Here is a 19,714-nt window from a genome sequence, read left to right as displayed (position 1 = left end):
AGCGAAACTCCGTCTCAAAAAAAAAAAAAAAAAAAAAAAAAAAGTGTAAATATAGTACTAGCTTCACCGATGTCTTGCTGCTTATGAGACTTTAGAGAAGCGTATGAGAGGAAAAGATGAAAGTGTTTGTGTCTTTACGTAAGGGAGCATATGAGAGAGAGAGAGAGAGAGAGAGAGAGAGAGAGACTGTGTGTGTGTGTGAGAGAGAGAGAGAGTGTGTGTGTGTGTGAGAGAGAGAGAGAATGTTCATGGCAGGAGGTGGGGCGGTGAATATATGAAGGGAAGTTGGGAAACCCCTTCCCTTTTTGTGCACTCCCAGGGCAGCAGCCGCAACCCCAGAATGAGGAGAGGACTTGAGAGCGGGCACAAGGTTCGCTGCCATGACTGATGTGAAGCGACCTGACGCACAAGCAGAGACTTTTCTCCTTGGCAGCCAACAACCTGCAGCAGGCAAGGCGGGCGGGGGAGGAAACCCCGAGGAGGCGCTCCCGGCCGCCTCTTTGCTGAGATAGCAGGAGCAGCAGCCTGAGGAGCCACGAGCTCAGCGTCACTGGGCTGGTGCGGGTGCAGGGGTGCGCAGGCGGGCGCACAGGCCGGGAGCCGCTTCTGCCGCTCAGGCGGCGGCGCTGCAGGACGCCGCGCCGCGCTGCCAGAGCGCCCGGGGCTGGCCAGCGAGCGGGAGGAGCCGGCCGCCGCGCTCCACCCGGCGCTGAGATTCGTGCCACCTGCCTCGAACACCACGGAGACGAGAGGAACCCAGAGAGCTCGGCCTCTCGTCCCGTTATCGAAAAGCAGCCTATGGTGACGGAGCCGGGAGAAGGCTAGCGTTTCAATTCTGTGCGGGACTGGGATTTTTCTTCTCATAATTTGGGGTAGCCCGAGTAGAGGTCAGAGGGACAGGCGAGGATCTCAAAAAGGGACCGAGGGTTGTGAACATGGTTACCCCCTCCTATCATTGGAAAATCTCCTTGACATTTTTCACACTTTGAAGCAGCTGCAGCTGGTGTAGTCGGAAAAGGGGGTGGGAAGAAAGAGAGGGGGCGGGGAGAGCGGAGACACAGCCAAGAGCCATGAGCGGCGCCTCCTCGCCTGCCAATCCTGGCACCTGTGCGCCGAGCCACTGCACCGAGGAGGACCCTACTCCAGGTGAACACCGGGCTTGAAGCCACGGACACCCAGCCCCTGTGCAGCGGGTTCTCGCCGGCGGGACCTGCAGCCGCCCACTCGGGCCACCGCCACCGCCTCCTGCAGCCGCGGAGCGCTCAGCCCCTCCGAGACGCCCGCTGCGCCCTGGCCCCTGGGGATCCTCGCCCTGCACAGGCGCGGCAACGGGCAGGGGTTGTTACAGAGTTGGGTGCAGGATTCGCCTTTCCTGCTCGTCTCTTCTCCGCCCAGGATTTATTGTCTGTGGAGCCTTCTGGGGGCGGGGAAGGAGCTGCGCCTCCGCCACCGCCGCCGCCGCTGCTGCTGCGGTTGCTAGCGCGGCGCGCTGGGCAGGCTGAGGCTGGGGAGTGGACGCGCTCCTGCCTCCCCCGCCGGCGCTTCGGGCTTCCCCTCGGCCCCTTCCCGCGGGAAGCTCTCCAGCCGTCTACCTGAAGGGCACCGGCATCATGGTCTAACGTGGCACCTTCCTGGATTCCCCTCTATCTCCTGTTCTTCCTACCTTCTACTCCTTCCCTCCTCTTCTCCTCCTCCGAGGACCCTGGCGCCCACTCCACTGCGGACCCCTGAACACTTAAGGAATAATCCTTGGCAGCTGCACGACTACGCTCTCCGAAACCTCATGGGCAGTTTCTCCCGCCGGCGATGTAAGTAAGGCACGCTCGCTCCGTGGCGGAGGGTGCTGCGGGGGCCCAGCCGCGTGCGGCCGCGGCGACCGTAGGCGCGCTAGGTGTGGGACCCCAGAGGCCGGCCGGGGGCGGGGGTGGCAGGGCGGGAGGCTTCGGCGCTCGCGGGAAGCTGCTCGTGCGGTGGCCGGCGAAGGCGGCGCTGATGTGGTAGGTTGCAGAGCGTTTGGAAATGGGGTGCTAACTGGGCGGGTGCATGGGAGCACCGAGTAGCTTGAGCTGGCAAGAGACCTTAAAGGGTTACATACTGCGAAAAGGAAAGGTAAATTTTGGGCGCTGGTGCTGGGACCATTGGTTCCGCTGAAATTAGGTTTAGCTCCTCGTTATTATCTTGGGTATCTCCAGTCAGCTTTTTTCCCAGAGGTGTCTGAGGGATGAAGCGCGTGTTTGATCGTGACACACACACACTCACACTCACACTCACACACACTTGTGGCAGGACGCACTTGTCTCTATCTTGGAAGGTGTTGTATCAGTGTCTCGATGTCTGTTTGAAAAAAATACAATTAGAAGATTTTTATGCCATTGGGATTGAAGGGAAAGGGTGGGGTTTGGGGGGATGGAGGGGACGAAGGAGCATGAAAGACTGGAGGACGGAAAGAAGTGGGGGAGCCCGTTCCCTAGGAGTCAGGGAGAACCTTGCCTCCCTCCCTGTCAGCTAGACAACTCCTACCCACACATCTCCTTTGTGTGGCACGAGAAGCTGGTGAACCTGCCTATTCCCAATCCAGCGCTGGGTCCCCTTGAGGATCTTGCGTCCTCCTCTCCGAGTTATTAAGGATGCAGGACGTGTTTCGGATTCGACGTGGAAAGAGGGAGGGAAGCACATTAGCATTAAGGTAATCATGGCACCCGGGCTCGTGGACTATTAGATTGGCTACCAGTAGTCTCTAATCTTACTGTTTGCAGAGTCAAGAATGGGGGCGGGGGTTTGGGGGACTGTACAGATTGCCTTTTAAAATAGTGTGACTTCATAATAACGGAGATGGCTGCAAGATTGCTTCCTTACACTACTTCTCGGCCATCAGGGCTGAATAAAGGACCCGCCTCCGCCCTCTACTCCCGCTCTTCCCTGACTGTCTCTTCCCCATCAAGTCACAAAGCGAGCGGGTTGGGCGAGAGGGCACAGCTCCAGGCAGAGAAGAGACGGGGTCACTTTCACAACTCCCAGGAATTGGCTTCAGAAAGGAACCATCTACGACTCCCACGTTCCTTTCGAAGTTCTCCTTCAAAAGGAATTACAAAAAAAAAAAAAAAAAAAAAAAAAAAGCGATGGGGGTGGGGATCGGTAAGACGCAGGGGCCCTCCACCTGCTCTTCTTGATTACTTTTCCGATACTCTTTAAACACATCGAATTTACCTGCAGTGGTAACTGAGTCAGCAGGTAAATAGATTTGTATCTGTGTATGTAGAAATGTGGCTCTCCTGATGGATGAAAAGCAATTTTATGTGAGCATATTCTAACCTAGGCGAAATTTCTAAGCACAATAGAGATTTTTATAGCGTGGGCGAGAAGAGTGCATTCCAGCGAAAGCAGGACACGTGATCCCTCCAACGGGAGAGATACAGTATTAGGAACTCGATTTTCTTTGTTCCAGCCTGAGCCTATGAGATGCTCAGCATCCCGGTTGCTTAAGTCCTCCTATAGAAGGAAAATGATGATAATAATAATAATAACAACAATAAAGTTGATCGGAGGCGAAATAGAGGGAAAATAAGCACAGATATGCGTGAACGGTTTGAAAGCTTCGCCTCTGCCTTTTCTTTTTTTTTTTATCGCCCACCCTTCACCCCCACCCCTTGCTCCAGCCAGCCCCCTATTTTAAAATGAGACATTTCCTCTGGGAGACGGTGGAAAAGTTCTCCAGCCCCTGCACACGTGGGTTCTCCAGCACTTCAAAACCTGCTGTGATTCGCAACAGATTACACCACCTCCCCATTCCAAGTGTCACACCTCCGTCCAGGCTTCCTTGAGTTGGCTTCCAGGACTCTAAGGGAACTACCACGAGGTGTTTTTTATTTGTTTGTTTGTTTGTTTGTTTTTACAAAAGACAGTAAAGCAATTAAGTCTTTACTTTTTAGAAATCATTGATTGCACAGGGGGGAAATGAGAAAGTAGGGATGTAGGAATTATTTTATTTTTCCTTAAGAGTCATAGGGCTAAAGTATATTGGGGGTGTGTTTAGCGATTGCGTTTGGACTTCTGAGGTGTCTCAGGCCTGTGAAAAATGTCCTGAGGACAGAATATTTATTAATTTAGTGGAGATATAACTTGTTTACGATCCAACATTTAGAGTTACCTGACTTGGAGATTTCTTGTTTCATTTTCACTTAATGCTTTATAATTCATCTTAGTAGGCTAAAGTTTTTAAAAGACGGTTTATTTCTGTATTATGCTGCATTGCATCATACTAATAAGTAATGATAAGAAAAACAGTCAATTTTCATGACATTATAAGGTGAGAGTTCTTTATACATTTTTAAGAAAAAATTGACTATCCAGGAAAAAATGTGTACTTACCATGGCAACACTTACATTCTACATCACTTGTGTCTGCACATATGCAGCTTCAGAATTAGAAACAACTTCATAAAGAAACCTGGTCCAATTGCAGTAGCCATATTTTATTCAGAATTTTAGTGCAGCTTTAGGCTGGCATTAACATTTTCTCAATTAAATTCTTATTCCACTTTCTTGTATAAGCTTTTAATTTTTCTAATTCCTTTATAAAATACAGAACATAAGCTTACAGTGTTTTTGTGTGTCTGCATTTTTGTTTGCTTTGGATTTCAAAAAATCACTAAAATATAAATTAATATTATAAAATGTTATTGCTTATGAAAGTGATAAACTATATTATCTATATGATGTTCATTCCAAAGGTACTTGTAGATCTCTCTTATTTCAGTACATAGTACATGATTAAATATTTGATACAAAAACTTGATCTTGTTAATCACAACTTTAAAACATTCACTTAGAACAGGTAAAATATTGATGTTAGGTTTTAATTGATGTATCAAAATTACATTTATAGATACTAAAATTTTATTTTCAGATTTATATATTTAATTTATAACTTCATTTCTTATCCAGATTAACAGACTACACGAAGAGTAACCAATTATTGATAAATTATCGTTTGAATTATTTATGGATTCTTCTTACATTTTCTTTCTTCACATAAATTATTTCATAGTTTTTTGAAAAAAATATTTCAAACATATATACTGTTGAACACAATAGTTATAATAGCCACACTATCATTGAAAGACATTATTTGGTGTATTTTATTGTCTCTAATAACAATGACTGCTTTGCAGAGTATCATCCACATTCTTTTTTGAAGCCATGTAAATTTGCAAGATGACTTTAGGGGAATGTTAATTCAAGTCTGTGACATATAACAGACTCTTAGTTTATGACAAGCTGACTTACTATTAACTAATCTTTATTGCCATGGAAAGATATCATTGGAGATGACTCTAGGCTCTTTGGAGAACCTTGAAGTTTTCACTCTGAATTTCATTAATTTAGTAGTCAATATCAGTCTTCAATAGAGGGTTCTCAATGTTCCAATATTAAGAAATAAAATTTTAACATAAAATAGCAATTTAAACCTATAATGAAACAAATTGTATTCTATTCTGACAGAATAAAAAAAGCAAATTATATAAGCTGTTGTAATTAAATCAAATACCTAAATCAAAAAAAGGAGATTCATAGACAGGCTTCACATATGTTTTAAAAAATTGATTTGTGAATTGTCAATAAAAACTCAAAATGAAAAGTGACACTATAAATTAACAATGTTTGAATGATGGTTGCCACAAATCAACAGTATTTTTTCTTGATGTGGCTTTTAACCATGTTATTTATGTGACTCAGGTTTGAATCATTATAAATAATTTTATATTTTTATAGAAACAACTGTAGAGTATTACCCTGAGATAGTGAAAGAGGAGTAAGAAAAACTTAGGTACGTCTAGAAGTAATATGCCGTCTTAGGTAATACGTCTCTTTTAACAAGATAAAATACAGGTGGCAATAATTACCATTTTATAACTGTAGGACGTACCAGATAAAACAAAGGGGTACAATGAAATGTGGTTTGGAAATTTTACAAGAGTGAAGTATAAACATTTGTGTACTGATTAGTTTTTTTATAGTAATGTGTGTGTGGGGTATGTGTGTGTGTGTGTGGTTGTGTTTAGTGATAGCATAGTATAATTATGTGTATTATATAATGGTGTAATTAAAAGCATGCCATTTAAATAACCAAATATGTCTATTTCCTATCTCAAAAAAGTGAATATGCTCAGAAATCTATGAGTATCACTTGTCACATTGCCTCCCGTACCATAGTACCCAAACTGTAACCATAATTATAAGTTACCACTTGCTAAACTCCTACCATGAGTCATGTACTTTACTTCAAAATAATCCTATAGGAAGCATGATTCTCACTGTTGTAAAGATTAGAAAACTGAAACTCAAAGACAGCAAGTGGCAATTCCATGCCACATGGAAACTGATGGGCCAAGATTTAAGCCCAGATTTGGTCCCTGTTCATTTTTCCCCATTCTGTGCTCTCTCCTTCATGGCATAAATTGCAGTTCGGTAAATAACTGAAATCTGTAGATTACAGAAGTTTTTCCTGGTGTACAAAGAAAAATTAAGATTTTGAGTCAGTTTTTCAAAGCTGCATATTTGACAATAATACACCCTATCATTTTTTGACTATTATTTAGTATAGGTATAGAAAATACTATTGCTTATTATCTTGGAATAATTCATTCATGACAGAAATTTGATAACCTAGTAGAATCTGTCATATAAAAGTACATTATGGAAATTTTCAATAAAGCAAATTTTGAGTCAACAGCTGTCATGTCTATTTTGAAACTATGATGATGCACTTGATAATTAAGCCCCTGGGGAGGCATCATATATGCTAATTAAATTATTAATCATAATAGAAACATTATCATTTGTCATTCAAAGACATATGGGAAAAATATTAAATACATTAATAACCCAAAGGATTTCCTGTGTACACTCATTCTCATTTTATTGTTCACTGCTTAGTAAACTACTTAAAATCTCTATACAAAATATTATTTTACTTCAATACATGTGAAAGGAATAGTAGTTGTCAGGGATGAAGCATTGAAATGTCTATTAACATTGACATGATCTGTTTAAATATTTTAACAATGGAGCAGTTGTTTACATTGTTTAAAGAATTCATTTATAGACTTCTTAAAGATGCAGTTTCGTCAGTTGTACCAGGATATTTTTGCTGTACATGGAGTTCAGTAAGGTTGAAAGCATACTTAACACCAGGGGATAGGTATACCCAAGGTAGTATCATAACAAATGGCTTAAGTTAAAAACAATGGAACTGTAGGATATTTGTGTGTGTGGCGGGGTGAGTCAGATGAGGGAGATACTTAAATGTTGTGATACTCAAGAGGTAAAGTAGTATGAGAACAAGTGAGAAACTATTGATTTCAATTGTAGGAAACAGGTAGCTGACCTTAAAAACAAAACGATAGCATAAGTACTATCATTATCATCATGAAGTTTTCATAGGTAAAAAGAAATGGTACTGTGAAAAGCAGAAAAACAGAGCTAACAGAGGAAAATGGGGGACAAACAATTGGAAAAGAGCTGTTAGACAAGTCACTGAGAAACTACAGGATTTTATGTTATTACATTGAAAAAGAATACTCTGGTGTAGTGGCAAAATACTTTATAGATACTTGGCTGTATTGTCAATTTATTCAATAATGGAAGAAAAGGTAAGAAATGGACTTTATTAAGATAGTGCCTAAGTATTATGAAGACATTTGTTGCACTAAAAAGGTAAGTAATGGACACAAAGCTAAAATATGACAGCTGAACTTAAAGAATTAATGTGTCATAGATGGTGTAACTAAAACAATCAAAACTTGCAAGTAATAGACTTCTAAATACTAACGACTTAAGTGTTCTGCATCAAAAGTATTCATCACTGTAGTTTTTTTTGTTTTTTGTTTTTTGTTTTTTTTTGAGACGGAGTCTCGCTCTGTCGCCCAGGCTGGAGTGCAGTGGCCGGATCTCAGCTCACTGCAAGCTCCGCCTCCCAGGTTACCCCATTCTCCTGCCTCAGCCTCCCGAGTAGCTGGGACTACAGGCGACGCCACCTCGCCCGGCTAGTTTTTTGTATTTTTTAGTAGAGACGGGGTTTCACCTCGTGATCCGCCCGTCTCGGCCTCCCAAAGTGCTGGGATTACAGGCTTGAGCCACCGTGTCCAGCCTTCATCACTGTAGTTTTTACCACCAGTAGGTACCTTACAGAGCCATGTTGGATGGAGATATACCTTGGACCACGTATTTTGAGCACTCATAAGATTAAATAGTTACTATCCAGTGCTATTCTGATCAGTGTAATTCAAGACATGAAAAAAATTTCTTCCCTATATCAAGTGTGATTAATTTCTTAAGACAATTATAAAAGCTATTGTAATTAAATCAAATACCTAGTTAAACTTAGAGTGAGTGTTAAGTATTAGCGAGTCCTTAGGGTAATATCATATTGTTGAACACTGGGCACACCACACACATACACACACAGCTGTAATTGTTCTATTTCTCAACACACATGCACACACAGATATAGCTGTAATCTTACTATTTCAGGAGTTTATAACACTTCAGAGCTGGAAAGGAATGTAGAGTGTCTCATTTTATAAAAAAGAGGAAACTGAGACCCCACTAAGTATACTTTTTTGCTAAGGATCACCAGCTGTTAATGAGAGACATAGCAATAAAACCAGGTCTTGTGGCTCCCACTGTCTGCCAGTAAAACCACACCCTTAGAACTATTGGGGTCTCTTATACCCGAGCAAAGTAGAAGAGAGAAAGGAACCTTAATTCAATAGATCTAATTAATATATCTAGCCAATTTGATGACACCATCCAAAGAACGTTTCTTTTTCATTTAATTTTTGGCCTGAGTTTCAATCTGAGTTTAATTTTTGGCCTTAATTATGCCCTGAGTTTTTATTTGGCTTAAGCATTTTGGACAATTGCCTTATCCTCCACTTTGACTTGACTGTCTAGGCAAACTCCCATGCTATAAATTTAACATCTATTAAGTATTCTATTTTTAAAAAGATATCTTTATTTAAGAAATGTGGAATTAATTTTCACTAATATTGAAGCATTCTAAATTTGGATACTATATCCTTTCTTAAAATATTAAAATTAAAATGTTCATTTTAAATCATTGATCTTTTAAGGATAATACCAGCTAAATGAATGTTGGATGATGAAGAAATGTTCAATTCATTTTAAGTATGTGAATTCTCTTTTAAATTTGCTAATTTTATTAGGGATCAACCAATGAGTTTTCTCACCAAAAAACAAGAAGGATTTTAAGTGCTGTTAGGGCTTTCTATAAACTATTACTTCGAATATTAATTAGGAAACCATTCTAATCAGGAATATAAAATACAATACAGTTGGAATTTGTAAAACAGACTCATTTCTGAGAAGTTTTTTGCATTATTAAGCTACATTTTGGGCTGGGTGACTGTAATCCAGCACTTTGGGAAGTTGAGGTGGGAAGATTGCTTGAGTCCAGGAGTATGAGACCAACCTGAGCAATATAATGAGAAGTCGTATCTACATTTTTTTTTTAAATTAGCCAAGAGTGGTGGTGCTCATCTGTAGTCCCAGCTACTCAGGAGGCTCAGGTGGGAAGATTGCTTTAGCTTAGGAGGCAGAGGTTGCAGTGAATTGAGTTCGTACTACTGTACTCCAGGCTGGGTGATAGAGTGAGACTCTGTTTGAAAAAAAAAAAAGTTACTTTGGAAGGTCCTTTAAAATAGTAAGATCCTTCCTTCTTCTAAATATCTGGTTATACATCTGTTACGACATAGTTCTTCTAAGACAAACTTGAAATAAACGTTTCATTTATATTTTTTCTAATGCAAAAATTCTTAGTCCACCATATCTAGAAGCATTGACTACAGGTAAACTTAAGGCAAGATGTTTTATAACCCACCAGCAAACCATATTAGCAATGATTGTAAAGCATTTTTGAAATTATGGTATAATTCTCTTAAAATATGTATTTGGGTTGTAAACAATGAAATGTAGAAATATTTACAAAGAAAAGTTTTGATTAAACAAGATACCTACACAGTCCCATCTAATAATCCTTTTTAAAAAACATAACTCCTTATTAAGGAAATAATGTTTTAAATTGAAGAAACACCATGATGACTAAATTAATGCATCACATATCAGCACATTAGCTATGCTTTTCCTTTGTAAAATGGTTCTTATTCATGCCAGCTTTCAGTGTACTGTTCAGAGGCTCGTGGGTGTGATAGAACGGAACATATTTCTGCATCTGTGAGTGTAATCCCACACACCATTTTACATGACAAAATCTCAATGTCCTAAGTCTAGGTGTTAACAGTAATACAAGATGTCAACCTCTCGCAGTCCAGGGTTTCATTTACTCCATAATAATACCTGTTTTATCTTTTGCACTATCTAATTTTATTTAATGAGTGGTTATTTACACATGTAATATAAGGAGGATGGATGTTTTTTGTTTGTTTACCTGCTTTTTCTGCCTCGTTATAGCTAAGGTTTACTTCCTACAGACAAAAAGCAAGCCACTGAAACTCGAACACAGTAGACGTCAATGTGGGATGTGAACACAGGGGGCTGGATGCAAAGATGATGTACTTTTGTACTTTGGTACAAGAAGAAACTACTAGAACTGTTATGCATGTTTAAGTTCCATATAAAAAGGGTAAACTTATCCATAATTTCTATAAAGGAATATTAATCTCCATCCCCCTCTTCCCTAGTAGAATTTCTTTGTATAATCATGTGCAAAAAATAGAAATGCATGAAAAAAAGTTGTATTTTAGTTCTGGTAATATAGATGAATACTTCCTTGTTTTAAATGCCACTTAATGGTTTAATATTATTGCTTAACAATGGAAAAATAGCATATTTTAGTGTAGAAAATAGAAACTTTATTGGGTGTCAAGAGTTATAATTTAATGAATCAACATAATAAAATGTAATATGATAGCTTCTAGTATTTACATTAAAAAGGAAGGTAACAAAAAAAGAAAACCCTAAAGTGTTACTTGGGTTTTGTATTCTCTTTTTCTGGATGTGAGTCGACTGAGAAATTTACCCTCACACTGAGTAAAGATCACCGTTAAGTTGAATATGAATATAGTTTAATGAAACTTCAGAATCCCTTGGTTACATTCTCCACCTATCTTTTTTTAAAAATTAAAAAAGGTTAAACCGTTAAACTGTGTGATTTGTGTGATCGCACAAAGGTCACTTTATATTGGTATTTTAGGATACTTCAATATATGGACCATTCATTCATTCCCAGTATCATTGTTTAAATAATTATTAAAATGACTGTTTCCCAAGCCAGCATATATGTAGAGACTCACTGGATATTTTATCCCAAGCAAGCTAGCTCACAGCCTGGTGCAGAAGAAGATGCATGTTGTGTGAATGAATGTTTCAATGAATGAATCGTTCCACTTATTCTTCTGAATGCCTCTAAATGACCTTGTAGCCATTATCCCTCAATTCCTTCTTCTCCTCCTTTCTGAGAATATCATAGGATTCTGCTTCCCAGCCATAGCCATATGACTTGCTTTGGTTGAGGCAATCAGAACAAAAGGTAAGGAGTGTCTCTTTTGAATAGATGCTTTTTTTTTTTTTTTTTTTTTTTTTGGTAGAACCAGCATCTTGCCATGTTGCCCATGCTGGTATCAAACTCCTGGGCTAAAGCAATCCTCCTGCCTTGGCCTCCCAAAGTGTGGGGCTTACAGGCATGAGCCACTGCACCTGGCCTGAAGAGGAGTATTTATGACCCAGTGCACTGTCTGCTCTTTCCCTAATATAGTAATGGTGGAAGTACATGTCATGATAGAGCCTCCATCATCCTGGTCCATGAACAGCTACACTAAATGCAGTCCTCTTGGCACATATGTATTTGACATGTGGTGTGAGAAAGAAATAAGGCATTGATATGTTGGGATTTGGGGAGTTGTTTGTTAATAGAGAATAACCTATACTTCCCTCTTTCTCGAATTTATTGAGTTTGAGAGACAAAGTGTAAGTGGAATCCTATTCTATTAAAAGTAGAATCCTGATTTCCAGTTTACAGTGTCACAACTACAGAAATAAGTATGCCACTAATTTGGATTGTAATATTAAAATATATTATATTTTATGACTGATTAAAGATATAATTTTTAACAAAGTTATTATTTAACACACAAATATATTATTTAAAAGATAAAAAATCAATCTATTTGAGAAAATTTTATAAGTCTTAAGCACTTTGACTTTCTCAGTTGGAAATTTTGTGCACAAGCATATTTTAATACACCAGAAGTCTAAGAACTAAGCTACTGTTTCTTGTACAACTCAAGAACAGCTCCTCGGATTTGGAAACAAATCAAAGAAACTAGGGTGCAATATATTTTCTCATTCTGTATATTATTGGGAGAACTTTTATAATAAAAATCTACCGTATCTACTGGAATCTGCAACTTTTTCTGTTTAATAAATTTTACTAAGTTCTTGCCTGTCTGCATTCATTCATTCTAAATATTTACTGTGTGCCAAGCCTCATGCTAGGCACGGCTGAGTACATACCTGGTCTCTGATTTCATGGAGTTTACAGTCTAATGGTATAGACAGACTTTAAATAAATAATAATTCTAGGGATATATAATTACAAATTAATTATGATAAAATCTAAGAAGAAAAAGACCAAGGTACTCAGAGTGAATATTTTGAAGTTCTGAGAAGCAGCATCTTTGATGAACTTCTATTGAAATAAAACCTCTAAGATGATAGAAGTTAGCCAGACAAAGAAAGAGGACAGGAGAATTCTAGTCAGGGCAAATGGCAAATGCAAAACTTTAAATCAGAAGAGGATGGTACATTGGAGGGCAATGTGATTGGCAGGAGGCCAGTGTGACTGGATATGGGGAGCAGAGGGAAACTGGCATAATATGAGGCAGACATGAGCCAGACATCCAAGGACTTACTGACCAGGTTAGGAATTGAAGTTGTTTATCCTACATTCTGTGCAAAGTCATTAAGCATTTATAAACACAAAAGTGGTGTGAACTGATTGAGATTTTTAAATGATTACTCGGGCTCTTATGTTTACATAGCTTCTATTTAGACGAAGGTCAGAGTGGAAATAGAGATTCATGAGTTAGGAGATGTTACAGTGAGTTGGACAGTAAATTATCTTGGGCTAGAATTTTGGTAGTGGAAATGGGAACAGGTAGATGGAAGTGAAATAAGCTTTGTAGAAGGTATTGGATTCATTGCTGAATTGATAGTAGTGAGGGCTAATGAAAGAAAATGTGGTATCAAGGATTGTTCCAAGATTTCTGGCATGAGAAACTGAATACATATAAGTACAATTTGTTGACTGGAGAATCTGGAGAGGGAACTAATTTATTCATGTGTAACTAGAACATTGACAGAATGAAGGAAACTGAATAATGCTGACATATTGAAGAAGCATCAACTTATAAATGTAAACACATTACTAAATAAAATTACTGGAAATGAATACTTCTATAGGGAAAAATAATTAAGGCCTCATTTTAAGAAAAAAGTTTTTAAATACATGAAATTTGGGTATGCATTAGAGTGACTCACCTTATGTTGCTATCTTGGCTTTGTTTTAATTATTTTTTTGGCATGAAAAGAAAATACTAATTTCTTCCATCTTTACTCAGTATGCTTTATGGTTTAGAAGGGCAGTTTACTCCTGGTCCTTTTATACTTGGATTCCTAAGATGAGTAGAAGAGTGTAAACCATTGATAGAGTTTGTTTTAAGCCACCCATCTCAAGCACTTCCTTAGCCTCTTGCAGCGCTACCAAGGGATCCATGCTGTGGGATTCTCTGGGCAAGGTTACACCCATTTGCAATTTGTCCCATATGTGGTACCTTATCCTAGAGCTCTTCATCTTCAAAATTTTTCACAGCTGAGTTCTGTCATTTAAGACATGCTGTAGATTATTGCCCAGAGGGTGCACAAATAAGTAGAATGAAAGTCCTTTGCTCATGGATACATCATCTAGGAGTGTATTTAGCTGGAAATAAAAGAAGTATTAATGATTAGTAGCTTAACTAAGATACTTATTTTACCCTTTCTTCCAGTTAGCTTTTGCAGTGGTAATTTTAATCTCAAAATATCTCGGTGGCTTACACCACAAACATTCATTTCGCCCCTACAGACCTGTGGGATAGCAACAACTCCACTCAGCTCTCTTTACCCAATCTTCTCACTCCAGGATCCAAGCTGAAGGAGCAGCCTTCATCTCAGATGTGCTGTTTTCCTGGTAGAGGACAAAAGCAAGAGGCCAAACTGGCCAACTGAAGTTCAATGAAAGCTTCTGCTCACACATAGCATATTTTAGGTCCATTTGCATTCTGCTGGCCAAAACAAGTGACATAACCATGCCTGGTATGGCAAGGGAACAAATGGTTAAGCAACCATCTGGTATAAGTGGCTCAGTGATGCCATCAGGAATTCCAGCTCATTCCAAATCTTTATCTACTTCTTTGGTAGTAGTTTAGCACGTATACTTTGAAAGACAGTGTTTTCCTTCTTAACATAACTGCCTCTGAGTGGACTGGCACCAAAGGAATGGCAGTAATGGATGCCAGTTGTTGAGTTCCCTGGGTCTCTTCCTTGGCTCTTGTATCCTGGCCAGGATGCAAGTCTGTTTAATGCAGTTGTACTTATGAGTATGTTTTGATATTTTTTCTTCTTTGATTAGCTTGAAATGCATCTTACAAATTTCTCAAGTAAATTATTTTTGCCCTATTTTCCTAAGTTATAAGACATTTGGGGAAAAATAACATTCATATTAAAATTTAGATATTAATCTAAATATCTAATATCTAAACAAATCAATTTTAGCTTGGTTAAACAGTTTCTTATCTTTCAAGCATTGAAGTTTAGTTATAAAATAAAATTTTATTTTTTAATAATATCTGGAGGATTTATGGAGCATTTTATAATTTAGGAATGGACATATTTAAGCATTTTTGAGATAACTATCAATTCATAAAGCCTGAAATTCCCTTTCATACTCAAAACATTATATATTTTATTTTTGTTCAGACCTACTGTATCTAAAACTTTGGATTATAACTATTATTTATTAAATTAACTATACTTTTACAAATGAATTTTTTTGTTAAATGGAATCACGAAAATATGAAATATATCTAATTAATTAAATTCTTCAGAAGTAAATAGATTAGATTATTTATGTTGCTACTTGCTTAGGTGTTTTGGGGAAACTAGTTGTACTCCTACTTTCAAGGGTAACACAGTCACCACTAGGTCAGTGGTTTGGAAACATTTTTATAATTGTGGACTGCTTTTATCCAGTAAGATATTACAAAGAACTCCAGTATATAAAACAGAGACAAGTAAGACTGCTGTGTTTAAAATGACTGTGTTTTATGTTCAAGAATTATTATGCCAATGCATAATTATTTTATAATTTCTCACTTCCTTTTTTAACAGAAAAATAACTTGCCCCCAGTTGGGGAAATGATATAAAAATATAGGCATTATTTGTTATTTTCAGCTACAGATTTGTCAACAAACTTGGGGTTTAGCAAAGTCATTTGAATTGTTTTATGGGTACAAATAGGGCTGCATTGCACTATCTCTCAATTTTTTTTCTTTGATTGACAAAGAGTGATATTATCCACACAAAGACTTTCTGAGGGGTTCATTTCATCACACCAATTATCAGTATGTATGCAAGGCCTCTCCAAGACAGAAAGGTATTTGGGACTGCCAGTTCTGCCTCTTAATGAATATCTTCTGTGCCCAGCTAAATAAACAAAATGGCAGAGAAAAAACACAACTCTAGGGTAATCTGCAGCAGATGAAAAGACTTACTCATTTTGATGAATATGGCTCATTAGGATGGCTGGTTTTGTACTTGTCAATGCTTGGAATCGCTTACTTCTCTCATCCTAAATATCCAGTTGACATCGGCTATAGTTTTGTGAAAGTGAACCCCAGGCTGATCAGCAAAAAATAGTTTCAGAGGCAAAGGTGGAAAGAATTATTATTTCCTTAAATTTTATTTCTCTGTTATCCCATTAGATAAAAATATTTGAGGTTATTTTGGGGGTCTTCTATTTTAGAAGACTTAGAAGTTTTATTACTCTTTGTTGCCTAACTTCTGTTACTCCCTTGCCATCTGCTACCCTGGCCTTCAAAATTTTATTTTATCAAATATCTCTCAAAATTGTGTTTTGCCAACAGCTGTGGTTTAGTGGCATGCATAGTTGAATTTCAGTAATACCAAAGATACGGATTTAAATTTGTTTTCTGTTACTTTTTAGCTAGGTGACCTCAGAAAAGTTATTTTAACTCTCTACATCATAACTTATCCCTAAAGTGAACATAATACCCATCTCACACAAATATTGTGAAGATTAAGTAATTTTAATTAAGAAAAGCAATCTAACACACTATTACCTTAATAATACTTTAGAAATAATACTTTAGATATACAAACTGAACCATCTTACCCCTTCTCCAATTAAAACAATTTATTGCCTTGCAATTTCTTTTGAGATAAAGACCTGTGCCTCATAGGAAAACATATGGATTCTTGTAAGTCTAGCTATTATCTACACTCTAGCTTCACTTCCTCAGTGTCCACAAATGTGAGTGTTCTTTCAGCCTAGGAAAGGCCTTGTTTCCTGCCACCTCAGGCCCTTTGCATGTGTTGTTCTCATTCATTTCTCTTTTTATCTGGTTAACTACTATTTTATCTTCAAATTTCAAATCAGTCATCACTTTCTAGAGGAAGCCACTACTATCATCTTCTCTTTTGGCACTGTACATATAGAAAAATATTAAAGAAAATGTTCCATCCATGTTCATTGATTGTAAACTGCTAGACTGATACACAGTTATATGTTCCTGATATTTTGAAATGCTTTATCTCAAACCTTTACAAAACTACTTCAAAATGAATTTGTATTCTAATGGAATAAAAGGAGAAGAAAGGAGTTAATATTTATTGGGGACCTACTATTATTTGACGAACTCATCTAGGCATAATATATATTTTTTTCTTTATGTAATCCTCACCATATTTACTCTGTGAGCAAATATGATTTTTAACAAAAGAATGAAAATATATAATCATTAAAGATCTTTGTGCCAATTCAAGGAGCAAAAGGGAAGTATATACAATTTAAAGACAAAAAGGTACCTTTTTCTTTTGTTGAAGAGCTAGAGGAATCCAGGAAAGTTTTATTACATCAGGAAAATTCTGTGTTGTAGAATATTCTAATCTTTCCAAAGATGCCTTTACCATTTGCGTAGATCAGGCTAGATGAAATTCAAAGCTTCTAAAAAGTTGATAAATGGTATATATCTTGCACATAGTGTAATATACTTACATATTGTGTCATTATGAAAATAATTTCCATCATATGTGTATGTGTGTATGATACCAACACTAATTTGCACCATAAACACAAAAATAGATACTTTGAAAGAGTCTGCAGATGTCAAGAATAAGTTGTGAGCTATCACAGTAAACATTTCTTGGAAGTACAACATGTGATAAAACACTTGCAGCCTGTTAAATGAGGGCCACGGACCCTGTCAGAATGACACAGCCAGCCACCGGTGAGTTCAGAAAGAACTACATAAACTATTACCAAGAAATATATTCTTGTAAGACGTTTAATTAGCAAACTGTTCCGTTGTTTATCTTAAACATTGTACAAGATACTGCTTTTGCTTCTTTTATGTCACAGATGAAATCAGCTGCTAAAAATCTGGCTTACAAAAGTGATTCTTAAAATGGAGAGACTACAAATTTTTGTAACTCTGTAAAGAATTGAGGTTTACTGTAGACTTAAATCTACTGTTGTTAAATGGTGAAATTACCAAGAGCTAGTCTGATAGTCAGCCAGCTTTACTACATCCAGATGTTAGAGGATAAGTCAAAATACTGAAATAAAATTAATTTAAATTTTTGACAATTTAAAATGTTGACCTACTTAAAGGACTTTTCTTTCCTTGTCCTTCCTTCCCTATGTGTAAGAACTTAAATATTATCGTAATTGTTCTCTCTGAATTTAGTCTCTGTCACCATTTGTCAAACTAATCTTTGTAAATGCCTTCTTTGTAGAATTAATTTTCCTTTTAGAAGATTCCCAATAATTTCCTCTCGACTTAAAAAAATTCTCATTTGGGGGCGGGGTGGAGACAGATGACTTTATTGATGGTACATGGCAAAATGGGGCTCCCTAAGCCTCTTTCAGCCTTCAGGGTGTCTGGCATGAAAACTGTGAGTTGGGGAGATTTTCAATGTGGTGGGGGACTGAGTGCAGTAGGGACTGGCCAGCAGCTGAGGGCCTCTCTCTTTTTCTGGGATCTGAAATAATCTATTAGATTATTTAGGGGGAGAATTCAGTGAGGTACTATGTACCATCTACTTAAAATTATTCCAGTAACTCTTGATAACTGTTATTTATTATTATCATAATTGAAAAATGAAATAAATCTTTCAGCTGAATAGATATCAGTGTCAATTTTAAAAATTGAACTATTGATGTAAAACAGGCATTTTACCAAAGTTTATTATAGGCATTTTGAGTATTATTTAAATTTGTGCCTTAATTCTTTAAAATACTACCCTTTGTTGATTATTTAGCAACAAAAGCTGAGATTCTAAGAAATTCCATTTATTGTTAAACTTTGGATTTTCTATTTTCCGAATTCTGAGGAACAATATAGAATTCAAGTGACTCTAGTAACTCCCAAAATGTTTTTGCTGTTTCACATCTACATCTAAATAATGACATTTGTAGAGGTATTTTCTTGCATTCAGTATACTTAACTGAAGAAATATATTGTACATGTTTGCATATCTAGATATCTGTTGTGCCCCTGGGATATTTGTAAGTATGCAAGTAGCAAAATGTGGTACAATACAACAGAGTGTTTTCCTTATTGATAGGAAATGGCTTCCTTCTTCAATCCCTTCTCTTTGTCTTTATATTACTTATCCAAACTTAAAATATTCTACTTCTTTCTTCCCTTATGAGCATACACTTTTTCTTCTAATTTTATGGTCTCCAATTCCTAAATAGTTTTCATTTTCCTTTTCTGTCATTGTTCCCACAACAGTTCCCCAGTTCAGGACTCTTTAATGTCTCCTGTTGCCTGATTCCACTGGGCCCTGAATGGACCTCACTGATCCCTCACTTCCTCTGGACTTTTCTTCCTTCACTCTCACCTCTATGGGGTCCTCCCACCTTGAGATTTTGTGAAACACAGGTCTACGTAGGACACTTCTCCTGATTAAACCATCACTGACTCCTTGTCCCCCAGCTCTTTGATATGGATAACGTATTCACACAGTGGTTCTGCTTCACCCTCTGATACGGTTTGGCTCTGTGTTTCCAACCACATCTCATCTCAAATTGTTATCTCCATGTGTTGAGGGAGGGATCTGGTGGAAGGTATTTGGATCATGGGGTTGGTTTCCCCCATGCTGTTCTTGTGATAGAGAGAGCCATGATAGTTCTTGTGATAGGTCTTGGAAGAGCTGATGGTTTTAAAAGTGTTTGGAAGTTTCCCTTTTATTATCTCTCTCTCCTGCTGCCATGTAAGACATGCCTTGCTTCTCCTTCACCTACCTCCATGATTGTAAGTTTCCTGAGGCCTCCCAGCCGTGTGGAACTGTGAGTCAATTAAACCCCTTTCTTTATAAATTACCCAGTCTCAG

The 19,714-nt window shown here is 38.0% G+C and overlaps 1 protein-coding gene across 11 annotated transcripts in view; it reads left to right on the top strand.

Annotated features, from left to right (window-relative positions):
• Nucleotides 1-242: 242 nt before the first annotated feature.
• LOC105498361 (leucine rich repeat containing 7) overlaps nucleotides 243-19,714 on the top strand; it is a 571,142-nt gene continuing 551,670 nt past the window's right edge. For 4 of the 11 annotated variants that reach the window (XM_024798139.2, XM_024798137.2, XM_024798134.2 and 1 more), the window contains exon 1: nucleotides 2,440-2,686. In XM_024798139.2, coding sequence (XP_024653907.2) covers nucleotides 2,628-2,686 — 59 coding nt within the window. In that variant the 5' untranslated portion in view covers nucleotides 2,440-2,627. Of the gene's footprint in view, nucleotides 1,809-2,433; nucleotides 2,687-19,714 lie in introns of those variants that run through there. The other 7 variants (XM_024798135.2, XM_071091277.1, XM_071091281.1 and 4 more) reach the window with 7 other exon arrangements.

Source organism: Macaca nemestrina, chromosome 1, assembly GCF_043159975.1.
Source record: "Macaca nemestrina isolate mMacNem1 chromosome 1, mMacNem.hap1, whole genome shotgun sequence".
NCBI lineage: Eukaryota > Metazoa > Chordata > Mammalia > Primates > Cercopithecidae > Macaca > Macaca nemestrina.
This window is presented reverse-complemented; position numbering and strand designations above follow the sequence as displayed.